We start from the raw sequence: 25,989 nt of genomic DNA, 5'->3' as shown, positions 1-25,989 counted from the left end.
GTGTCAATTCTTTTCACTTCTCTTTAACAATTTCAGTTTGAATTAAAACATGAAGAATCCTATGAGATCTTTCAGGTTGTCTTTATGTCATACTAGTGTTCAAATTTATGACACTTTATGAGGTGATGAAGCAAAAGTTAATTTATTTACTAGCCAACATTTAGCAGGATAGGTGAGCAGAATTCAAATTGCGCCAAACAAGCTAATGTGAAGAGTTAAATGCACAATATTAGTTTTCAAATAGTTTACTATCTTATCTACAGCTACAACTCAGCCAAGGTTTGAGGTCCTGTTACACTAGGCATTATATATATGGAAGGTAGTAGGTTCTGCCGTCTAGTTCAAAAGTAGGTGCAGGCAGCACTCATCCTGCTTTTCTCTTCACATTTCAGGGACAATTCAGTGCTTGTGGAAGTGAATTATCACCAAGCATCTTTGGGCTCTTCAAGGCTCTTAGTAGCTCTTTTTAAAACCAGGATTCCTGCATGTACCTGTAAAAGGAGAGGTGACCAAGAGTGGTCAGCACCTCGCAAAATCTGCTTCAGTGAGGAAAGGCCTGAGCTCATCAAATGGAGGGCCAGATCCTTCAGGCTGTTGGGTGTCCAAGCAGTAAACGCAGCAATCTTACATCTCCCTGAGGTGAGGGAACCTGACAAAAGACTGCATTGTGTGAGCATCACTGCATCACCTTTATTTATTTGCAGTCTTTTTAAAATTAAAAATATATTGTATTTTAAATATAGGTACAAGTGTATTCAATCATTTAGGATAGGTTTCTTTTCATAGCTGGCATTGTATATAGGCAGACCTTTGAATCATTATACAAAACTGATGTTAGTGTTTCCAAAGTCTGAAGATAAGATAATGGTTGTTTCCTTAACGACAGGCATTCCTCATAGGAACAGAAACTATCACTGAAACTGGATTGGTTTTAGCTGTATTAAACTATAAACAATTCACTAGAATTTCTGAAGCTTTTTCTGCCCTCTGTTTGTACCTGACTTAGGCAACATATGTCCTAAAAGGCCTGACCTCAAATATTTTTGTCCCTGAAGTTAGATGCTCAGCAGAGGCTTTTTCCATAGAGTGATAAAAAGGCTGGAGTGAGCCAGCGGGAAAAACTAGGCACAACCTGGGTCTGACCAGGTTACCTCTGAGCTTCGTGGTCTGTGTGGCCTCTTGGGAATCCTCTTCTAAAGGCAAGTCCCAGTCAGATGGAAGAGAGAAAAGAAAGAATCTCTGCATTTCTGAAACATTCAGTGCTGTATGAGTAAATCCGTTTGTTGGATAATTTATCTTCCATTCATCCTACAAAAAGAAGAGAAAAAAGTAATGCTTATTTATTTTTAATATTTCGGTATCCTATGTATAAATATGCAGGCATTCTGAGGAACAACAGGCCTGCAGATTCTAGAAATAGGTATCTATAGTCAGGAGCTGCTTTTGAAAAAAATTACTTTAATCTTTCGGAATACCTGAGGGAGACAGTTAAATGCTTTTTAAAAGCAGGCTGTAAAATAAGTAATATTTCTCTCCCAGAGCTACTGTGAGACTCAGTTCATTTCTCTGTCATGCCCCCATCAGAATTTCACAGCTCAGGACAGTTTAAAGCTTGTACTTTTGTGAAAAGAAGAACATTACATGTCATTTGAGTTTCCACATGGTTTTCACAAACCTCTCATTGCCGTCAGGTCTCCTGGGGAAGACCCAAAGAAGTGCAGGACAGGCCTGCTTGCAATTTTATGCTGAGAAGCTTCAAAACCAATGAGACAGCAGCTGCACCTGAACGCGTGAATCTTGGCATACGTGGGTTTGTGTGTATGTGTGAGAACAGCTTTACTCTTATTTTGTTTGGTTGTTATCTGTACAATATTAAATGCAATGGAAACAGGCTTAGCACGGAACAAACAAACAAGCTCCTCAGCCCACTCCATGTGTACAGCAACCCAAAAAGCTCTCAAAAGGCCAAGGCTTCCCAGTGGGCTTCAGCTGGTTCTGACTATGGGTACAGAGGAGAGTATGAGCTTCCTGAATGCCACGCTCCTTCCACAGTGCTTGTGTGCTCGTCAAACAGTGAAATGATGGCATCCTCAGCACCTCCCAATTATTTCCCTGCCCAATGGCTTCACTGTTGTCTTTGGACCTGCATTCTGTAAGTTGCAGGTCTGCCCATCTTGGCCTCCAACCCATCACTTCTCCCCACCCACTAATCCAGCGCCTGAGGAGCCGTGCTGCTGCCTGGCTTCTCAGGGGCACAAGGGAGCACAGCCAGGTCACAGCCTCCTCGGAGAGCCTCCCCAGCCAGCTCTCTGAGCCCAGCTCCAGCTCTGCTTCTGAAAGCCCTGAGACCTGCAGAAGCTCCAAGCGCATGTTACTTCCTCTGCTAAAGCACATTATTCTGTGGGATTTTTTTTTATATTGCTGCTTCATTTTTAAAGCTGAGCTGGGGATAGATCCTGTCCTCCTCGTTTGTCCTTGTAATCTTCCTCTTTCCCTCTCTCCCTTCTTTTTTTATTTATGAAAGGTTTCTAGATTGCCAAGTATCTGTGGAGAAGCAGCTCTATACTACTCCTCACATCAAGTCCTTGCACATGCTCAGAGAAGAAACATTTCCAGGGCCAGAGGAGGTTCTAACTTCCACCTGTCTCCCTGCAGCTGTGGGCTGATGTGCTGGTAGAAGGGCAGTGGCATAGGCTTCTCTCATGGCTGCCAGGAGGTCGAGGGGATTCACAGAATAGGCTAAAATAAGGTCAGCAGGGCGTGCAGAGCTAGAGCCGAGGCAGACCTGTTCCCAGGCAAGGTGCTTTGCAATGCAGCCTAGGTGAAAGTTTGATTGCTGTGAATTTGCACTGGTTTCTCTCAAGCCTGGAAAACCTTCTTGATGCATCTCACATAGGCTGATCTCCCCCTCAACACTGCATCCAGATAAGGAAGACGGCTGGTGCATACCTCTAGCAGTGACGCTATCCGTCTCTGGGGAAGAGGTGAGTCCATGTGCCACGCAGAATAGCCACGCGCATGCTGCCAAAGTCACATGAAGGTTGCAAGAGCTGATATCTGTATTTCAGTGTACCTGGCAAATGCACAAAACTCTAAAAGCCTGAAATTTGATCTGCACATGATGGAGAAGTCAATACCCCTCCCTCTGCAGAGACCTTTGTGAGTTAGAATATATGCTGGCTGAGTGCTGGAGTACTTCAGAGTGCAACTGTGACAAAATACAAAGCCAGGGGAAGGTATGGGGGATACAATGGCACTATTCTACATTTTGTCTGCACTGGCCTTACAGCAGAAGTCCTTGACAATATTATCAGATGCTACAGACAATTTTCTATTAATCAGGAAAAGCAAAGCACAAAATAAACAGAATGTGTCCTGACCTTTTAGCTGTCAAATCATTCACCTATTTTAAATCTACAAGTAAATTTAGTGCTCCTGATACAGAACAGCTGAAGGTAGATATTTAAACCAGGCACATGCACTGCGACTTTTCGATATGCACAGCTCTACCACAGAAACATCAACACCAGCCAGCAGTACCCTTCTGCTATTGCCTGGACAGATGCTAAGGTTCTATACTGGTGTGCTTAATTTAAATGGTTAGTAAAGGGAAGAGAGCATTGACTGTAGCCTAGAAATGAAGAGCATCCAGAACTCCAACCCAACTGTCCAATATTCAGGAGGAGCTAGGTCTATAGTGTTTGGGCAGAGAGGGGAGCAGACCTTATGGTCAGGTCATCTATGATGATTTTATTGTCTCTGGTCTTCACAGAGAAAGTCAGAAAAATTAATCCGAATTAATGACAAGTGTGACTTGAAAGTGAAGTTACACTGGAGTCCTGCATGAGTGCTGTTACTCAGAATTAAAGTGGCCTTCATTTGATTTAGCTTTCTTCTGTTTCAGAGTGAAGTACACTAAATCAGATTAATGCCACTTAATTCTGAATATGAATATCTGCATAAGGTTTAATAGAATTTAACTAATCTACTTTAAAAGGTAATTCAGTTAAGGTTTCCTGAGTGTCCCCTTCGAGGAAAGACTCACATCAATAGACTTAATGGGAATTGTTCCTGGATCGTGCTGGCATGAGGTCAAGACACCAGCACTATCATAAAAAGGCATCTTGCTCAGATGTCTTTGTTCTGAGAGCATTAACATCTGATCCAGAGCTGAATATATACCTGGTAAAACGGGATCAGCATGAAGTGAATTCTTAGTTACCACAGAGGGATAAAACACTGAAGAGACTTTGGTTTCTCCAACTGAGAACTTTGCCAAGCTGTGGGGAACTGCAATCTCTGCAACGGCAATTAGTAACCTTTAACTGAGAAGTAGCATCATTGTGGCCCACATGTGCATATCATAGAACAAACCCAAATGTCTTTGCCAGTCAGTCCAGCATTTTGGAATAAAATAGGGGCAAAGTCTTCTTTTAAATGGCACAAGTCAGACACTGAGCTTTGCTGAGGAGACTGGACTTAAACTATGAGAACGTGAAGGTGTAGTTACACCCTGGAACAAAGCAGCACAGCTTTGAAAGCAAACACAGGGCTGATATTTTCCCATGTTAAAGAACTGCCTCTGATAGAGCATTCAGTACTTGCCTATTCACACAAAATAATCACAGCCAAAATTCAATCCTTCCCTTCTCTCCCTACAACCAAACAAACACCAGTGACAGCTCCATCCTAGCCCATTTCTCTAACAGATTTCGACCCAGCCTCTGAAGCCGAATGTTCTCAGTGCCTCCACAACTGAATTCTTGTTCTGGACTTCACATTCTCCTCCTCTCCAATAATATTAACTGTACAGCACCTTAGGATGAAGACCTCAGCACAGAGACATATTAAATAACATCTCACTGTGATAAATAAGGAATCTGTGCTCCTTAGACTACCTATTGTAGGCAATGAAAAGGGACAGGCACCTCCAAAGGGCAGCCCAGAACAGGACTCTGAGTGTACCAGAGAGCACAGTAGCCTGTTAGCTCAGACATCCCGGGTAGCTGTCTAATGTGAGGCACTGAGAGTACTGCTCAGAGTCACCGTCTAATTTTAGTGACCTGGTGCATAATCCAGTTTCCAAACCTGCCCAGATGCCCTGACTCTTCTGCTCAGCTTCCACAGAGACATTATATTGCTGCCTACTGCAAAGAGCATCACAACGTGTGGGGCAACATCTGGCTCCATATGACCTTGGCTTTTTTTCACATACAGGAGCTGTTCCCTGTTCAAGAGTGAGTCACCTTTTGTTCATTAAACCTTTTAATTAAACATCTCTCAGTAATCTATCCAACCAGAATCCCTGAGTCAAGATTTCAAGTGCTAATAGATAATGTAATATGTTTTTCACGTAAGTCCAGTGACATATACTAAGGAATCTGGTAAGTACATGCACAGTCTGCTCTGGAAAAAAAAGAGTAAACTAAACACAGTAATACCTTAAGGTTTTAGAACATCAAATCCAGATTCCAGGCAATATTAAAACCTTCCAGATTTGAGTAAGACTCACCAGTCAGTGCTGCCTTCTGCTGCATTTAGATAGAGAATTAATCTTGATATTCAAAGCCTTCCAAAACTCACATTTTAAAAATAGCAAAATGTATTTCTTTTGAAGTATGGGCTTGTTACAGCTATTTAGAAACCTTTTACTGAACTCAGATGGATCTTGACTCTCCCTTGGGGATGGTTTAGATGTCGGTGTTCATTCATTAACAGATTGGAAACTGTCCAGGACAATATTGCCAGAAAACACACGATGTCCAGGCTTTCTTTCTGTTTCTTCCTTTCTTAAAGAGCACTTTCTGTGCAGTTCTCTACAAATAAATCCAAGGTTAAATATGATGAATAGGGCAAGGAACATAGAGAAATTCAACCCAGTATTAGCAAAGCATACTGCTTATTGATCAACAAGATGTTTCTCTCCAGTGGCAAGGGGAGCATATAAAAACGTCACTTGAGCAGTGAGAATCTCATGTTGCCCCCATTCCATCACATATTCCTGTTCCTCACCGCTGACATTAAGTGTGCAAAGTCTTACTCTTCATCAGCACAAAGACACATGTTGCGTATCTAACAGGAATGCCATCCAGACACAGGTTCAGGTAAAAGCTTATGACCCCAACAGGTTTAATGTTGCTTTTCACTGGATATTCTTTTGTATAAGAAACAAACAGGCTCTCGTAGAGAAGCAGGCAGCTGAAACAGGAAGAGCCACCCTGAGAAAGAAGGCAAAAGGGCAAACCTGGAGGAGAAGCTAATGCATTCAAGGTTTCTCCTGACTTAAATGTTGGGCTTTCAAAATGTGGGGTGGAGGGCCCTGCTTGGAGCAGCTGTGTGCTCGTATGGTCTGGCAGGAGCAGCCTTCTGTCAAAACCAGGCAGAACCAGATAAACTCTACAAGAATGACCTTGAGAAAGAAAGTTGGTGGAGTGCTCCTGGATAAAGTGCTAGCTGAAAGGATGAAATTGCATGCAGAGAAACTGTCTCCTGTTGACCGATTCCAGCTCTATTCAAGTAAACAGAATTCTGTACTTTCTTTGTAAATAAAAGGGCTGCTTCAAAGTACCCGAGTGATCAATTTTGCCTGCTATTAGAAACAATCTGCTGGGCCTAAAACCACCTAAGTGATTTGGTCAAAGACAGGGAATAAAAGCCCCATTCATTTCCTCATGGAAAAGCAAAAATTTCATCCCTTTGACTGCAACTGCACAGAGCTTGAAAAGTCAAGGACGCATGAAGTGTGATTTCTCTGACTTATGAAGTGCAGAACAGGGGACGTGTGCTGTGGATGTGATGACTGGTGACACTCCTTTGCCCTCAACCTTGTCTTCCACTGACGTAAGTACAAAGTAGGTGTACAGCAGCTACCATGACAAACTAGTGATTTTGCACTGGTGGAAATGCCTCCAGAAGACATAGCAATTAGGAGAACCAGTTGGTGTGAGCACACAGCCCTATCCATGTTTGTATGCAGTGAAGAAAACACAGACATGACCTTTGTCAGCCAGTCAGTGCACTAATTAGTGTGTCAGAGATAATAACTGTTAAACATTAAAATCTGACCTATATGTGCTACAAAAGTGGAAAAGGTAGCATTTACTTAAGTGTCTATTATACTGTTAATGATTATAAGGTGAAAAACTAGACCATAATGCAGGAAACTTGTAATTAAAAAGCATCAGTTATAATTTTCTCCTTGTAGGGGACATTAGTCAGGTTTGCTTTCCACAGTCCCATTCGGTGTACAGACAGACATGCAGGATTGTGTGATTCATCCGGGAACAGTCAGAAAGAAATTAAGTCAGCGGGAAAATATCAGGTTCAGGAAAAAGAAAAAAAGAAAAGAAAAGGAAATAAAGATAGTTAAAGAAAACCCTTTCAGCGTTTCTTGTTTGACAAAGCATAGGTGTGTGTCAGTATTGTTTTCTAATAGGGCAGCCTTGCCTCCCTCCAGCAATGACTAAACTGGATTTAAGCAGCATACACAATGTTCTGAGGTTTCAGGGCTGAGCCAGCTAATACTTTCAGTCATGCTGAACATACCATCCTTCTGTAGAGATCAACTAGTCCCCAGGGTCCCTGGGAAGAACATGAATCTCTCTTCATAAGTCTGCATATTTTCCCTCTCTGCTCCCTTAAGGTCTCTGACTTCCAGCCAGGGGGGACAGATTGTCTGGAGGGTGTCACAGGCTCAGCACCCACAGGTGGAACCAGTTTTTCAAGGGTGCCAACGCATGCTGTAAGTACATTTAGAGTTGTTCTTCCAGCCCTAAGGAATCCCCTGAGTCAGGGCTGAGCTCTGTTCACCGAATTTGTCTGGAAATTGCAGCCAGGGAGGTAGATTGCTCCTGTTCTCTTTGTCTATATGCAGGCATTTCCAGGAATCCAGGGCAGTGCAAAACGCTAAATTCTTTTCTGGAGGCCAAAGCTCGAGTTGCAGTGGCCACATGTCTTGAGAGTTACAGCACTATCAGGCACTGCAGTCCGTGAGAAGTACTGGCCAAAGTACTTGAAGCAATACAAGCCATCTAGTCCTGATCACCCGAGTGGGCAATATGGACACAAACAGTGGCTAGAAAATTTCATCTATCATTTTGCATGCAAGGACTGCATTTAGACACACTTGGCTTTACCTGATTTCAGCTCTGCCATGGATCACACTGCAGAATCACAGCTCATCTCCAGCCACCTCTGAACTTTTGCCTCATAATGCTTTTGCAGCTTTTGGCATTCCTGAATAAGAATGTCTTGCTCTTTAAAGGTCTTGTTCCTTTAATGATCATGAAGTTGAAACAAAAAATATTAAAAAATCAACTCAAACAGTAATAAAATCAAAACTAAGTTTTGCATTATGGAGACTTTTTGAGATTTTAATTATTACTGTGTTTTAAATAATTTAAAATTATTCAAAAGCAATCTGTATTTCTTATTGACAATCTCATGTTAATTTAATAACCTGGGGGCTGTAATTTTCATTAATTGACTTACACTCTGACCACATCTTAATAGACTTGACAATTTTTTCTTCCATTAGACTCTCACAGCCTATTATCAACAGGGATGCCAAATTCACCCCTTCCAGTAATACTATGACTCAGCCCACTTAAGAGAAAGCCCTCATCTTTGTCCCACTGATGCCAACCTCTCTGTCCCCTCCACTCCTGAGGAGAGGCCAGCAGCTCTCATTTTCACTGCTTTGGAAGCACGTACCCCAAACAGAGCAGAGTTCCCTAAGGAAAAGCTGGGGCTGGAAAGTGGTGATTTGGGAGAGGATACATTTCCACAACTTACTGCTGGTTGGAGCCTGAACTACCCAGAAGATCCCAACAGGCTGGGTGGATGGTGCGAGCCACAGAGGAGTTCAGACATTTGGCAGGGATTAGTTCCATGAGGACAGCAATCAGTCAGGGCTGTCAGTTCGGCAGCTCTGAACAATGTGAAGCTCACAGGCAAGACTTTTCTGCCCTTGTAGCATTGCCTGTCACATTGATTTGCAAAGTGAAACTGTGTCAGTTGCAGGGGAGGCTTGGCTTGCATGTAGTTAAAAAATGAATAAACAAAAAGCCACTGCAGAGGATTTCAAGTCAAGCTCTCCCTATGCAAGTGCTGATAAGCGCTTTGTGGAAACAGGCTGTTTCATAGACTAGGGCTTGGATTATGGCAGCTAAATAACAGTGTAATATGATGTTTTCTTTTGAAGACACACACTCCCAGTGTTGCTATCACAGTCTGCTGGAGCAGCTGTGTCTCAGTCAGGCTCCTCAGAGCCTCTCGACTGCATGTCTCCGTACAGGGCTAACGCACCGACAGCAGCAGTTGAATATGAACCTATTGTTTTCTTGGATCAATGGTGCTGTTACCTGCAAAAGTGCTTTTTAGAAACAGGTATAATTTCTGCTTCTCCTAGTGGTCACAGGACTTCTATAAACACAAGAATATTTGGGACAAGCCACCTCTACAGCACGGATTCTGCCCCAGCACATTCTGCAGAGCATTGACAACACCATAAAAGTGTGGAGCCATATAAGTGACTGGACTGATGGGCTGTTTCTTCCCAAACCTTCCACAGGCTGGGGGAATTATCTTCCCCAGCTCTGCTCACTCCCCTCTGTCTTTCCTTTCATCTTCTCACTTCCTTTCTTCACTGTAATTAGCCTTCATTCCAAGATCTCCTTTTATCTCCCAAATAAAGCATTAAAACAAAAAGACAACTGCAGAAAAATCAGGGCAGTAACCAGAAGATCGTTCATCTAGCACTCTTATGCATTCAAGATTACAGAGAAATACATTACTAATCTATTAATTGCAGAACCAGATTCTGTCTTTACTGTAAGTGATAGTTTATTTCTGTTTATTACTCCTCAAACAAAATCCTTTTGGATCTGAATTCCTCTTAACCTGGGAATGTGGTCAGACCCAGGATACCACTAACAATCACCGTTAGAGCTTCCGACGCAGTTCAATGCTGCTGCAGATCCCGGGTAGGTCGGGCTTATTCTGAGCGCCTTTGCAGTGGCTGCCTGGACCTTTGCTGATGGGTACTAAATCTTTCATTCCAGTTTTATACTGTTATTCTGTTTGTCTGTCATCAGACTCCGCAGGTGACTCCCTCCCTGAGGAACCTGTGATTTCTTTTGCTATTAAAATTTAACTACCGTGATTATTTCCTGCAATGATGAGAATTTTTCCAGCCTTCCCACTCAGCATGTCTGTGGCTGGTGAGGACACAAATTACCTGTATAAACATAAACGCTCACATTTAACTGAAGCCTCCCATGCAAGCCACATTCTCATGATTGCTAGACTCTCTAAGCTTTTTTTAATGGGAGCACTTGTGATTTAGAGTGGAGCATTTCAAAGGACAAAGACAATAAGCCCCGTTGTTTGTGATTCTTTAGGCATGACAACTTGCTTATTACTTCCCAAATAACAGTAAAGGTGATGTTTATTTGGCTTTCACCCATCTATTCAGAAAGGCCTTGAAATTCTAAATAACAAAATGTGCTAGCACTCTAAATCTGTACTGATACTTTATTACTTTCAGCTTGATTTCTAGTTTAATTGGTGGGTTGTTTTATTTTTTTTTTAATTTGATACCTCTGTTTTTCTCAAACTTGTTGCTTTTCCCTGTACCTGTCCCCTCCCTCACAACATAAGGGCTGTAGCCAGTCTGACAGCATTACTTCTCCCACCCCCAAAAGCTGGGGGCTCGTGATGCAAGACAGCTTCGTGACGAATTGCAACGTTAAGAACTTGAACTGAACCAAGCTCACAAAGAAGCAGGTAGAACAAGAACGTAACACCCCAGAAAAGTAAATAAATTTCGGGGTTTATTCACCCACCGATGAACAGGATGTTTACCCTGCACAGAAGTAGTGCCCCAGCAGTTACAAACAATTCACTAACCTATGCGAGAGAGGAAGAAGTCACGGTTGGTAGGTTTACACTCTGCTTTGAAAGCTGTTCTTTAAGAGTGGCAGAGGTCCAGGTGAAGAGATCATACCACTGCAGGAATAAAAGTCATCAGGCTCAGTTTACTCTATGCGTGTAGGTGTAAAAAAAAAAAAAAATCAGAATCTGGCCCAGAAGCCAGGGCCGGACCTGCAGCCCCCCCCGCACACCACCACCCTGCCCACCCCGCCTGAGCCCTTCCAGCCGGGGCCGGGCAGCCCCCAGGCATCGCGGGCGGGGCCGCCCCGCAGGGCAGGAGGAACCGGTCGCCAGCCGCGTCGCCCCGCAGGTCGCTCGCCACCAGGGGTCAGCAGCGGATCAGCGCCAGAGAGCGGGGCGGGGGAGCGGCCTGGGGCCGGGACAAGGGCCCTTCGCCCCGGGCACGGGTGACATCGAAGGAGCAACGGGCAGGCGGCTGCACTGCGCGCTCCGTGGCCCTGTCAGGTCGAACCAGACAGAACACGAGCATTGATTTTTTTTTTTTTTTTTCCCCACGAAAGGGCACATAGAAATATACTTACATTAGACAGAAAAATAAGTAGCTACTAGTTTTCTGGAAATGCAAAAAAATAAACCGTGTCAAGGAAGAAAAGTGTTGATTTAAAGCACTTCTGTATCTCATCCCTAAAGCCTCTGCTCTGTAATAATAACAATATCGTAAAGTTCACCAGGCAAGGCAGTGGGATGGGTAAACCCCTCTCTGAACACGCTCAGCGCAAGCAGGCTGCAGCGCTGTCGGCAGCACCGCACAGCCGAGTGCCACAAACGGGCTGAGGACGTTCCCTCTCTTCTGCAGCTGTTTATTTCATGGGCCCATTTACCTTGTCTTCACTAGAGATGTCTCCTGATCTAACGTCCCATATTTTAAAATATTTTTGGTATATCTGTAAGACAAAATAGAAGTGCTCAACGCAATGCATAGCGCTCTAAGAAGGGGATAGATCAGCTACGCTTCACTAGGGCAAACAACTTCTATTACAGACTAAATCCAGAATAGTTTATGATTATTCCAGCCAAGACACAAGCTGAAACAGACCAGTGAATTGTTCCACTGCTGCTCCATCAGGCCCAGAGATGACACTCGGAAACTTCCCAGAAACCAGTGCTTTCCTGAGCTGTGCCAGGGACAGTGGAAAGGTTTGTGAGGAACTTTTACTTTTGTAATTTAGCAAAGGAGTTACCTGAACGCGAGAGCTCCCGTGCTCAACTCTTAAACCAATTTAATGCATTTAACTGCTGCTAAACTGGTTCATGACACCAGATCTAAGAGTCTGGCATCACTTGTTGCAGAGATGACATCTTCCATATGTCAATTTATACAATGGATCTATATGGTTCATCACTAATAAAAAATTTTACAGGCATTAATTTGCAATTGGTCAGTAATATGAACATGCAAGATCCAGTGCAAACTTCAATTCAGAGTTTTCTTTATTAAAATACCTTTTCACATTCCTTATACTAATGCATTTGTATGGACACTCATGGGATGCAAGAAAGAACATCTGTCAACAGAATAGTGCTATGAAGTCAGTCATTTGTGAAAGGCTTACGATACAAACAACATTTGCATAGGGAACAATAAATTAGAGATATTAACCAGTAACTGGAGCTTGAAAATCTAAACATTTGGAATGAGAGTATAAAACTTTTCTATTTCGTGCTGGTTTTGCGCCTTCGATGCAACGCTTAAAGCAGTAACTATATATGTATATATAAATCCATGTGCTCTCTTTCACTATTTTCTAACTAAAATGAGAACCTTCTTACCTGTGGCCCAGATCTTGTAGCAATTTAATCTGCAGTAAGAAAAGGAGAGCAATTACAGTGTCAAAGACCAGCTGGTTAAGGGGTTGGAGATAGTGCTTTTTATGTTTTGTTTTGTGTTCTTATTTTAAACTAATGCAAATGAGATAAACATGGGCAGCAAAGACTAGATCCAGGTACAAACTGGATCCATGTTAGTCGTTTATCATATTAGAGAGAAAAAGGATAGGTATGGAGTTCCTTACTGGACAAAGTGGACAGAAGTATGATTTCAGATCTCTCCTAAAATCAAAGGAATAAGGATTATACACAACAGGATTTTCAGGTACAAACTCACTGACCTGAGTGTAGTATATCCACTCACTCAAGACTGATATTTTGCATCATCCAAAATAACTGTGATGGGCCATCATTCCTTGAAGAACCACCACACCAAACTAACCAATAAGCATCAGAACTTTTAAAGGGGGAAGGCTATTCAGTGAAGAATAAAGAATATTTGTGCTTCTACTGATAGAAGCACTTGGTAAAGTACTGAATCTCTGAACAGTTATTCAAGTTTTTAGAGAGCCCGGAGCTCACTCCTCCGTTAGGCCCTCATTGCAGTGTAGCATCCAAGTGAGCTATAAATTAACTGGCTCCAAGACTGGTAGCAGTCCAGCTGCTGCAGCACAGGGTCAGCACAAGCTGCAAGATATGTCAAAGTACATACACGCCCGGGCAAGCTGTGCTGAGCTCTGTTCTGCCACAGTAGAGCGTTACTGATAACCAAGTTAGCTAGTTTAAAGCAAGCTTAGATATGTCTACATCCTACTAGCATCACAGTAGTTACTGCACTGTAGAAATGTACTTCCTTAGCTGTAGCTTCCCCTTTTGTGTCCTCAGAGCATGATGAATTGGAGGCTAGAAAGGCAAAATTGCATTAGCAGGAGAAATTAAAATGGGAACTTAGGTCAGTGGTTTCTAGAGCCATTTATATGAGAATTTTTATTTGTAATTTTTTTTCCATTAAATGCTTTAGGAACATCTCTATTGTTCCCCCTGAGGAAACAAACTTTGAAAAGAAGAGCCTGGCAAACTCATAAATAAGTGCTGCAGAGGTTTTGAAACATTTGCAACGTCTTCCATCTTGGCTTGTTTTCTTCTCCCAGCTGAAGTTTGAGGACTGTTCTAAGTAGCATCAGGATGCCCTTGTATTCTCTGTTGGCAACAAGACCAAAAAAAAAAAAAAGAAAAAGAAAAATAATATAAGTGTCCCCCTGCCCTCCCCGTCCTTTTTGATCAATACAAAAACTTTTAATATAGTAACATACTCCTTAGAGCATTGTACAATGAGCTAATAAATACTCACAGTTCCCTGGGAAGATATTATTATTATCTTCATCACATAAAAAAGGAAATAAGACAGTGGGAGATTTAGGTTAACAATTACAGGCTAGACTGCAGTACTGTTAATCACCAACATCTGCAACTGGGCGCTTACTGATAAAAGCTGGATTCTTATAGGAACTGGCACTCAACGAATCTGAAAGTCAGATCCCTTATTTACTAGTAGATGCCCAGTTGCCACAATTAGGCATCTTCAGTCCCACAAGAATGAAAACCTTTTCCTAAGAAGCACTTGGGTATCTCAATGGTGAGAATCCAGCGTTCAACTTTTAGACAGCGTATTTCTACAAGAGTCCGCTCCTTTGCACAGGTTATCTATGTACTACACAGCAGGGACATAGAAACCTGGCACTGAGAACCACAAAAGACAGCGTGCAGACAGAGGAGTCCTCTGCACAAGCCAATGGGAAAGGGCAAAGAGAGAACCCAAACTTCATTGTCTTTACATTGTATGACAGAAATAATTCTGTCCACTGAGGATTCACAACTGTCAAGTCTTTCCTGGCATCAGTTGCTAAAGCAAGTCTTCCTCCAACAAATATCTGCCAAGAGTACATGGTGGCCTCTAACCTAATAGTTTAGTCTGTCAGCACCGAGGCGCCTAATTCCTTTTGTAGACTTACCCCCAAAGGATTTGCCCCATGAGTCAGAGGCAGGAATTCCTGGTTTATAATTCAATGTTTATTTCAGAGAATCACCTTGTTTTTCATATCCTGACTGCCTGAAATCCCCCCCCCAATTTTAAATGGACACATCCTTCTTCTTCATTTCCTGTCTGAAACCATTGTGCCACATTACTGTGCTGTTAAACACAAGCCAGGACCCCTTCAGAGCTGGCTACATTGTGCTGGCAATGGGAAGCAATTCCTTTACCACTGAGAATTTACAAAATACCTTTGGGATCACTTAAATACGATGAGAAAATAGCTGAAAAAAAACCGCAGACATTTCTCTGAATAGATTTAAATTGTACAGGTTTCTGTCTCAGAGGGTACATTCTGAGGTTGAACAAAAAGGCAGCTAAAAGTACACTGTGTCCTGACTGAGGCTGCCAGTCCTCATGTATCCCTAGGACAGAATCAAACAAACACACACACACATCTACGAGGTAACAGGGGAGGAGGAGATATGAAGTCAGAATGCACGGCTGAGGTAAGTTTGACACAATACCAATTAGTATTTGGCGAAGTGGCTATCTCATTGTTAAGATATTTCCTTCAATATGTTTTCAGAAACTAGGACCATTAAATAACTTGGAAAGATCGCCAGCTCTGATTTCAGGAAGGAAACCTCCTCCCAGTTCCTCTCTAAGTAATTCACTTCTTTTGCAAATACTTCCTATGGATGGCATTTAAGATACAAATGTCTGAAACAGAAGAAAAAGAAGGAAACAACCCCCAACCCAAAACTTTAGGTTCATTTCTAAATGACCTAAAAGTCCGAGACATTCAGGTTCAAGGTACTCTGAACCGCAAATCAGTCAGACCCTGTACTGCAATTGTGCCTTTATACAATTCAAATTATTCAAACTTCAGCTGATTGTTTTTCTAACGCACCACCTTTCTTGACATAATACAAACACTTTCAATGCCTCTGTGTAACACAAAATTTATTGTCAGTACACAGTGTTTACTAAAGCCCTGAGCTCAATTTTGCAATGGTCTCTCAGTGAAGATGAAGCAAAGTTCCTAAATTTCCATGCTGGATTATATTTATTCTGACAGAAACTTTGTAAGGGCAAATGCACAAGAGCAGGGCTAGCCCTCATTAAAATGATTTGCTTCATCTTTCTTTTCCAGAGTGCAGTACTCTGTTTTGCCTGTGACTTCTGGAAGATCAATACAGAACTGAATAAATTAACAGAGTTTATCTGAGGAATGGAACCCACATTGTTATTTGAATTTAGCGAGTGAAAAGGACAGCAGGAGCTGATGTTGAGTCTCCACCGTCGCTACTGAAGCAAAAAGGTTGCATGTCCTCCTGCCTCTGAAAACATAGCTCTTAGCAAAACACTACTCTCTCTGCTGCGGTGCCCTTTGTCCCGTACTTCTGGAATACCTCTTACTTCCTAAATGGAGTCAAATTCTACAAGTTTTTTTACAGGTCACCATAGCTAAGTAACTAGCATTTCATGTGATTAAGATGCCAGCTGACCAGCTTAGCTCCTCAAGGCCTCCTTTCACTCACAAATTGAGGGAGTAGCAGATCAAAAGCAACTTCACCTCTGAGCCAAATACTTCATTTGGCTATAAAGAAGCAGAACAGCTGGGGAGGAAGTTTAAGCCACTTGATCACTTTATAAGGAGCATTTTCCTTTTCATGAGTAGGATCAACAAGTCCTCATTTGGACCAAACCTCTGAGGTACATCACAGCTAAGCACTGTGTGATAATGAGCTACAGAAAACAACAGTTGCAAGAAAATAACGATAGAAAGCACCTTAGTAGTTCTCTGCCTCTTTCTCTACTCATCTATGTTGCCTGAAAAGTGCTGAGAGGCAAGCAGCAGGGATGGAAAAATCTATAAAGAAATGTATCTGTCTGGTCCAACTTTAGGTCACTTATCTGGAGACTTCAAAAGAGGGATGGTGCTGCTTTTGTCACAAGCTTTATTGTGAATAAAAGTGGGAATTTAAGAAGCAGAAGATGGAGATCTAGCTTTTTGCTATGTCCTTCAAAGCACCAGTAATTAAAAAAAAAGGAATAGTTACTGTGTTAAGTACATCAGCAGTAACTAAGGAGGGCACATCATCACAGATGTGAACTGAGTAACGCTACTTCTAGGAAAACTCAAGTAAGATGTGCAAGTGTTACAAAGCTGACTTTGCTTTGAGGTGTTTCTGAGAATGGGATTAGTTTTACAGAGTAACTAGTTTTATTACTCTCTACTGTTAAGAAGAGTTTGCACAGACAACACAAAGAAAACACTGCCCTCAGCTGACACTTGAATCTAACATTACTTCATAGATTGTCTGGTTTAGCAAGCTTTAGTAGCCCAATTAATTATGATGAAAGTGATTTACATGGGGTAGTCAGTGTATTTTCACTCAAATAGCCTCATTATACTTCCATGGAGAGATTTTTTTACTCATTTTTGGCCACAGGAAAAGAAACAAAAAAAATTTTCATAAAACTTTAGTCTTTCATCCAATGTCCATTATAAATTACGTAGGGTGTGGGGGAGAAAAAAAAAAAAAAAAAAAGACAAAAAAAAAAAAGACAAAAACTCCTCCCTGAGCTTACACCAGATGTCTATCACAGCCACTCCTGACCATTTTTCCTTTTGTGTAGGACAGGGACAAACTTGCTTCTGTGTGACTTTCCAAGGAATGCCTGGTATAACCCAGAGGAGGGTTCAACTCAATTTATTTTTAGAAAATTGAGAGCAAAGAATAAAAACAAACCTTTAAACTAAGAGAGACAATGATGCTATAAACCCTACTGGGCTGTTAATATATGTCTGTTTATTGTAACACAATCTGTGACCTTCAGTACACTGCCAGTGTCTGTGAAGAATACAATGGGCTGCTTTTTTATCCCATGGGGATGTGAGTGCTGATGGAGCCTTTCAAAACTCAAATGGATGCCATAAGCTGACGTAGGCTGTGCTATTGTAATTCTTATTTATGAGTCTCTCTCTCTCTCTCCTTTTCTTTTTAGGCACAAGTTGCAAAGTCACAAAGTAGATGGCAGAAAAAACACCCAGGCTGCATGGTTTGAGGTTGGATTAGATAGCTTATCTAACATTCATCAAAGCACTCCTGAAATGTGAGTTCCTTGCCTCTTAGATCTCTTGAGAGCAGAGTAACAGCTCATTCAAGACATTTATTCTTTTTTTAAAAGATCCGTATCTTTTCACTGGCTTCTTATCCCCATAAAGCTGTTCACCACCTACAGACCCTTCACAAAATTCCTAATTGTTTAGCTGAGATTCTCCATATAGGGATGGTACTATTCTCACCTCTTGGATAGAGCAGCAAAACTGTGACATACCTATGTCCTCTGAAGTAAAAAATTGCTTGCCTTGAAAATTTCTTACAAGGTCTCAGTTTTCACCACCAGCCCTTAGAGTCATCCCACTTGCTATATGAGTGGATGAAAACGAACCCAGAAGGAAACAGTCGCAGAAAGTGAATAGAAGCGATTTCTGCGAGTTCAGGTGATCACCCGTTCCTCCTTAGTTTAACTCTTAATTTCGCTTCTTAGGAAGGACCTCACTTCTCTGGATATTCCAATCACAAAATGTATGTGTGTGCATGTAAGCAGGGCCACCCCGAGGAGATTCACTGACACTCAACAGCCTGTAGATTGTACAGATGGGACTGGAACAGGAGCTCTGTCCCCAGCGATACGTTAACCAGCCGAGCAGGTTTTCATAGGCAAATCATGAGTGCCTCAGCAGGAACCTGGAGCAAACAGCAACCATCCCCAACCTTGTGCCATTCTGTCAGCGCGAATATTTGTGGCAAATATCCAAAGCTGTGCAGGTGTTCAACACAAATTCTTGGAAGATCATTATTTATCATCTACCTCCTGTACCAGCACTACCAAATACAAGTCAGTTCCACGGTCTTTTAAACTGACCATTCTGTGCAGTACTGAAAGCCTGACTGCATATTAAGGGATTGCCCAGTAGCTTCCAATAAGTGTCTTGAACAACAAATAAACAATTGAAATGTAGCAACACTTGAACACTATCTCACTAGATACACAATAATCTCAATCTAATTTCCCGATATTTAACTGCTTGCATGAAATGTATACTTACAGAATGCCTGTTTTCCACAGAATCTGCAAAATAAAACACAATGTATAAATTATGAAATGGCACATTGCAGAGGGATCAGTTCTATGTTCCAGAAAATAGACTTTTTATGTTTAATCTAACTTTTAAAATTCACCTTGCAATGATGTAAAATTACTACCTACAACTAAAGTCCTAAGAAGTATCCAAGCACTACTTTAATGTAAGTACATGGGTGAGACCAGACCTTTCAAAAACCACGTTGAACAGTACATGTTTGACAGCTTTCCTGATTATGGTTTAGAGCAGAAGTCTCTACTGAGAGTACAAGCTGTTACTGGACAAAAAAGAGTCTTCCTTTTAGAGGCAAGTTCTCATGAGCATTATACTTCCTCTTCCAATTCCTTGCCAGGAAAATAACATACTGCAGAAATCCGGTATAGGATACAATTTTCAGAGCCAAATAAGATCTTGCAAAGACACCTGAAGTTTTATTAATAAAAAGATGCTTGTTCCCAAAAGCCTGAGAGCCAGCGGACCTTTCCATTTAGGATCAGTGAACTTTAAGATTAGATCTTCAGCTTTTTTTTTTTTTTTTTTTTAAAGTGGATTTAGCTATTAAGAAGTTTCACAGAATACCTTCAAATACTAAACCATAAATATTTCTTTGCCTTCTGAAAGTAAGACAATCTAGTGACATGAGGAGAGTAACTCTGCTTTTAGAAGAGGACTCCAAGTCTGGTTAAAAGTGCTCTTTTGTACGGTCTGTTAAGATATTTCACACGACAAAAGTGCATGCTCAATTCTGAAGGATATTTTCTTGGAAAGTACATCAAAATCAATGGAGAGAGTTTGTTTCAAGGAAATTAATCTAATATTCAAAGCAGAGGGTTTGGACCAGGGCTCTGGGTTAATCTTGCCAGTATTTTTTCTATAAACTTCGGGCAGTCTCTGAATCTACGTTTTCTCTAAGTATGTATCTTTTAAATAGCAAATAACAACATTAGTCCTCCCAAAGGCAGAACACTTATGTGAATTTTGAAAAGTTCCCTGAAATCATTAAATGAAGAATATTATGAAAAGTAGTACTACCATAAATAAACCTTAATAAAGGTCTTTTAGAAACTCCCTTCCCAGCCAGCAGAAGTAATGAGGAAACTGAACGCAGATGAATGTAACTTTGCAGATAACCATGCTAAAGTCTCTTTCTCTTTCTCCTTTATGATTGCATCCATGTATATTTGTGGTGCAGTTAAGTTCGTACAGTTTCTAGCATCCACATTTTTATTACATTAGGATTGTGATTCTGCTTCACTGAAGGCAGCACTATGAACACCATATACAATCAGACCGCAATTTCTGAAACACAGAGAGTCGACGTGAATGTTGCTGGCACTGTACACTTTGAGTTTTCTCCAAGACAGTTCTACTCAGAACTGTTAGCCTAGGAAAAGGATTAAAACCTGAGGTGACTATAGCACCTTATAGCGGTGCATAAACTTAATTTCAGTATAAAATTGATCTCAGTGTTTGGCAAGATTGATCCCTATATGCTTAGTCAGTTTGACAAGAAACAAAATTAAAAGTTACATGGGAAACACACCAAAGCTTTTTGTGTCCTGAAAGCTAACAGACATGAACAAAACCACTGCTGACCCACTGCTACATCAAAGTTTGACTTTAAGTGGACAAAACTATATGTCAAGGTTTATGAAGTGAGGTATTAACGAGCTGTAGTTTAGTCCTCTGACACAATGTATTGTGCTTACAGGAAGGAGGAAATGAGAAATTTTGTATAAATTCCAAACTTCAAACAACGGGATGTTTGCTACCCCAAAGCTACTAGGTCACGATAACAGATATCCCACCTCCTTGTTATCTGTCACCCAGATCCAAAATAGTGTGGCTTTCTAGCTAAGTATCATATCTCTACCAAGAGAACGTAATGATTTGTGTCCTTTGAGAGGGCTGCTGGAAAACTGTATGATTTCTAAAAGGTACCAATCAGGTAAGCGAGCAGGTAGCTTCTAATGAAAGCACAATGATAAGGTGCTTTTTCTTGTTCTTTGTTATGTCAATCTTTTGACAACCCTGTTATTTCATTCCTGTTAAAAATATAAAGTGTTTTTTACTTGAAACCACTGATTTTACTGTGAAGAAAGAGAACAGAGATTTTCAAATGACACCTGGCTTTCCCTTACTAACAAAACCAGGGAAATGAGTTATGCTGGATTCTAGTCATATACAGAAAAAAAAAAGAAAAGGTCAAACTTCCATAGGCAGGGCAAACCAGAGGCTGCATATTTCACGAAAGGAATCAGAGTTGGAGGTCTGGTGCTGGTGATTTCTAAAAGTTTTCCAAGTCAGGAGCTTTTATGGATTTCTGATGGATTTAAACTCTTGCTATTGCTTTTAGTTGACAAGATTTTAAATTCAAAGAACACATTTTTACAAATGAATGAATTCATGACAGGAATTTAAGATACTCTCATCCCCACCTGCTCCTCCCTTTCTCATTGCTATAGGTTCTGGAGAAGAGAATATATATCTAAAGAGCTGCAGTTCATAATCCATCTCAAACCCATCTCCAACACTGGTGAAAGCTAAGATGCTAGATTATGAACTGAAGATGCCGAACTGCAGACACAATGTAGTTTCACATTCTGCCAAGCCTTTTATTAGAGCAGTAACTTCTAACAGAGAATCTTGGCAAGCAGCTTGGGAACAGATCTTACAGAAGGGCATGCACGCAATTCAGCATGAACCTTGCTTAGGTTCAGGCAAGGTCAGAATCTCCCTCTGTATTTGTGCCTTACTGAAATCATCTGGCTTTGCCTATTTTTTGGCTGAAGCTACTCTAAGTGTTTGGCTCTGGAATCAATGTCTCACAGACCCAAGCTTTGGTCTAGAACAGGTCTTGAAACCTAAAGATCCAAAGAGTTTTTTATTTTGGAGAAGAGACAGGTTATTTGCATGATTTTGGACTGCATACAACTAGCATGTGCTCATAAGGGCTGAGTTTCAGAGAACATAATGAATTTCCAGACCCTGTAAGTTTTCTCTGTGCTGGAAAAAGGCATGCACTGGGAAGGTCTGGCTAGGCACAGAGGTGTTAAGCCTCAGGCTCAGTAGCAGGAAAGTATTTGAGCAGGTTTCCTGATTGCTAGAACTGATTTCTAATAGTTTGTTCCAAACCACTGAATCCAATGGGGATTTCTCATGCCTCTTTCCACTTGGATATATTTATTTTTCCTTAGTACATTGTTAGTTGCAATAGGACTCTTAGAATTTCCTGTCTCACTACTGCAGTTGCTTCCAAGTGACCAATCAATTTTTCCAGACTTAGAAGCACAAAGGTTGGCTCTACATTTTATTCACTAGATTTACATTTTCCTAATAAGAAATTAGGAATAAGCCACTATGTGTTCAATTCAGCATACATCAACCACCTTTCACTGGTTTCTGTGAGCTTTGGATCTAATACAGAGTTCACTGAAGGAGCAAGAATGTTCTAACATATTGTCTTCCACAAGAAGTGCCCTGAAAAAAAAAGTAAGGAAATCTGCAAACTAGAGTTGGCTCTAGTCTTCTCAGCAATATGAACAGAACTGTGCTACCCCAAGAACTGAGATCAATGTTGAGGGAAGAGGTGGAGCTGACATAAAGAACCAGTACGGAGATGCTTGGACTTCCTGTCCCTGCTGCCTCCTGGGAGGATGAAAGGTGTGATGGAAGTAAATCATGCATCTAAAAGAGCCTCCACCCACCCAGCTGCACTTAGCATCTGACACATCCTGAGCCCTCCCTCAGGAAGAGCATCAGCTGCTAGCCTAGCCTGTTGGCACTCCAGCGCAGGCAAAGTAGGCAGCAGGGCCACAGTTATTTTATCATTCTTGGCAGTCTGTTGATTTAGACAATTGCCTGTTTTGCTTAAGTCTCGATCTGTCTCAGTTCTTTTTGAACAAAAAACAACAGCTCTGGGTCTAGGCTGGATATTCCTGACTCCCAATATACTTTGACCTTTTCACAGAGCAACCAAAGAAAGCAGTATTTTAAGGAAACTGGCTCATCCTGATAGGTGTGAAGGACTTTTAGACAAAGGTGTTATTGACCTGACTGGTACTAATTGTGACCATTCCCCAATATACTAACATTACAGCCTATTCCTCTAGAAAAGGTTTTATATCAATACCTGGGTCAGCTTTCTGAACATCAAATTTTCTTTCTCTGAATTAAACTAACCTTCTGATAACAATGCTCTTTGAATTGCTTCCAGAGACAATGCTAGTGATCAGAATCCTCCTTAAACCTCTTGTTATATCAGAGGAAATCTAGCGTCCAACTAAAGAGACAGACATTCTCTATCTACAGTACTATTATTTGACTTTCAATCAAAATACACCTGAAAATTGAATTTCACAAATGATCTGCTTTTCCTACTGTTAACGGTTAACTGTAGTTAACCACATGCAGGTCATCTGGGATTTGAAATGTGCATTTGACAGTTTGTTTCTGTCTGTTTTTAAGGTAACACTTCTTTAGGCCTGGTACTCAGAATAAGGAAAGCAGCACAGCTGATAGGATGGAAGTCTTATCACACTGTGATGGAGACACTAAAATAATAGTAACAGGAGATAACATAGCCAATACCAGGAAAATAAAAAGAAAAGGAATAATGGCAGATGCTCAGCACACTGCTTAGGAAAGGTCAGAGCATTATTTGCACTATGGATTCATGATTTGGGATAAGGACAAGCAATAGCTGAACTTAAAATACAAGAGAAGTCGGTTACTGGCATGGCATCTGCCTTAGAGGGGACAGCAGTGAGAGCCATCAGAAAAATGAAGAGGATATTGTAGCTCAGTCACAAAGAATCGCATCAGATATAACAACTACTGACAGCTCTTCAGCTTCCTCTCTAGTGGATACAATTTCTGGAATACACAGACAACTCCTTGAAAACACAAAATTGCTTACAAACCACTCAATTAATTCTAATTAAACAAATCCAAACCACAACAGTTACCTGCAAACAAATAATAATAAAATGTTACATAGGTGTTAAATCTGTCAAACTGTGTAGCTGACGCCAATTCCCAAACAAATGTAATTTCCCCAGAGGACACATTTGTCTGAACCATTAACTTCCTAAAGTAGACTGTACTCTTAGGCATTTGCTAAAAAATCTCAAAGAATATTGAAACATAGAGAAGACCATAATGGTAAACCAACTTCTGCACCCACTAGTAATGTTCAACATCTTTCACAATTGGCTTTTGACATACTTCTATTAATATATATTAAAGCACTTAGGAAGATAGATCTATTTCCTAGGGATCCTCCGACTGCATTTATACTTTGCCACTTTGCACACAGCCTATCAAAAATCAAAGTATATGTTACATTTAAACAGACTGTAGTGTAGCTACCCAAAGCAACTGCATAGCTGTGTGATGCACTGCTTATCTATTTGAAACACTTTTCCTGTGTATCAGTCAGGAAAAGCAGACGTGATTAAAACAATAAACTGTTACTATGTTTCCAAGAATAACTGAAACTGTAGAATGTTATGCATAAAAGAGCAGGTGGACTCTAAGATTAAGAGGTATTTGCATATCATCTGGCTAATTCGGCTCAATCTTTCAATTATATCTCATTTTATTACAGTTCCCACTTTATGGCAAGTGCAGTCTTTTAAGTGCTTTGAATTACAGCTCTGTACCAACCTTGAGTTTACACTACAACTCACAAAACATCCTTCTAGTAAATAACACTTTCCATTATGTCAAAAACAGAAATGGTGAAAGGTGTAACAATCGGCTTCACACCTTGGCAGGAAGCAAGCGAGGGATTATATAGTCAGCTTCTGCAGCTTGTTCCTTTCCACACTCACTGGAAAATGTTTCAGAACAGTAGCGGTCTTTGGGTTCAGCCCTGAAATTAATTTTTTTTTTTCCTCATGACGCTGTTTTTTTTCTCCTCGTGATCCTACCTGAAATGCCTAGCCCTGTTCTTCTGTGTAAAGGATATTCTGCTTGTCACTGCAAGGCTGTGAAAAATGAATACAAGATATAGGCTCAGCACCAAGCCAGGAGTCAGGATCCTGAAATTCTGTTCCCAGTGTTGTCACTCTCTAAACACATTGCCTTAAACAAATTACCTAATCTCTGTTTATTCAGCTGTAAAATGGAGATTAAAATTGCCTTATAAGTCCTCACAAGGGAAAAATAAGTAATGTTTTCTCAAGTACTTGGAGACCCTCACAAGAAAGATTCCCTAGAAACAGAATACAGATGGGAAATCCCTTATAAAATAGAAAAATAGCAAATTAAAACACAAGGATCAAAAATTAAAAATGGCAGACAACAAACCCAATTGGTAACATGGATAGGGACAAGACCTGAACAGTTTACAGCCCTAATATTTACAAATCTAGACTTCCTAACACAAAGAACGGAAAGGAAATCCTTTCTGATTTAGTATTTGACAAACTACGAAGAAATGCTTTTAACTTACTGTCTCTGAACTCATTACTAACAGAACATTTATAGGCAGTAATTGCCAGTAAGCTGCTAATGACCACATACAACGTCTGTGTTACAGGAGGTGGAAGGGTAGAGGGGCTAGCACATACAATCTGAGACAATTTTTTATGATGCTCAAAGCAAATAACCCACCCTACTGAAGTGATCATATTGCTTTAAAAGTTTTTAGAGTTTGTTGTCGTGGGCTTTAAAGATATTTGCTGGGGTTATATCCAAAACCAGTGTAATATTTTATAACACGTGGCAAACATGCTCAACTAAGAGGAACAGTGTTGTTCATGAGCAGTTTGAGATAACACAGCATAGCACCCTTATCCCTAACAGGGCACGTTCAGCTGCAGATTCAGATCCAGATATATGGCCAAACTATTTAGCAGACACAGTGCAAATGAGCTGATGAAGTAGATGTTACAAATATTAATCTCACCGTGTTAAATATCATATGTTTATGAGAAACAATGAAGGTGTTACACAATTTATCAACATCTGTGATTTCGTAGCTGCCCTTCAGTCACATGTTCCCATGTGACTCGAATCTCTTTTTATGCCATTTGTCTTCTAAACTGTTCAGTCAAAAATTTATCCCTAATCT

The 25,989-nt window shown here is 40.9% G+C and overlaps 1 protein-coding gene and 1 long non-coding RNA gene across 8 annotated transcripts in view; one reads left to right on the top strand and one right to left on the bottom strand.

Moving 5' to 3' along the window:
• Window positions 1-1,713: 1,713 nt before the first annotated feature.
• LOC147598454 (uncharacterized) lies at window positions 1,714-9,536 on the top strand. The gene is made up of 4 exons (XR_015260533.1): window positions 1,714-1,818; window positions 2,897-2,984; window positions 7,643-7,741; window positions 9,410-9,536. It is a non-coding gene; the product is annotated as an uncharacterized LOC147598454 (long non-coding RNA).
• Window positions 9,537-12,366: 2,830 nt separating this feature from the next.
• PECAM1 (platelet and endothelial cell adhesion molecule 1) overlaps window positions 12,367-25,989 on the bottom strand; it is a 33,676-nt gene continuing 20,053 nt past the window's right edge. For 4 of the 7 annotated variants that reach the window (XM_086762124.1, XM_010115425.2, XM_086762123.1 and 1 more), the window contains 2 exons: window positions 18,876-18,898; window positions 12,367-13,920 (listed from right to left, as the gene is read on the bottom strand). In XM_086762124.1, the coding sequence (XP_086618250.1) occupies window positions 13,891-13,920; window positions 18,876-18,898 (53 nt within the window). In that variant the 3' untranslated portion in view covers window positions 12,367-13,890. The remainder of the gene's footprint in view (window positions 13,921-18,875; window positions 18,899-25,989) is intronic. The other 3 variants (XM_086762122.1, XM_086762126.1, XM_086762125.1) reach the window with 1 other exon arrangement.

This window comes from Chlamydotis macqueenii, chromosome 18, assembly GCF_036417535.1.
Source record: "Chlamydotis macqueenii isolate bChlMac1 chromosome 18, bChlMac1.mat, whole genome shotgun sequence".
Lineage (NCBI taxonomy): Eukaryota > Metazoa > Chordata > Aves > Otidiformes > Otididae > Chlamydotis > Chlamydotis macqueenii.
Note: the sequence above shows the minus strand (reverse complement) of the source record. Positions and strands in the feature narration are given on the sequence as shown.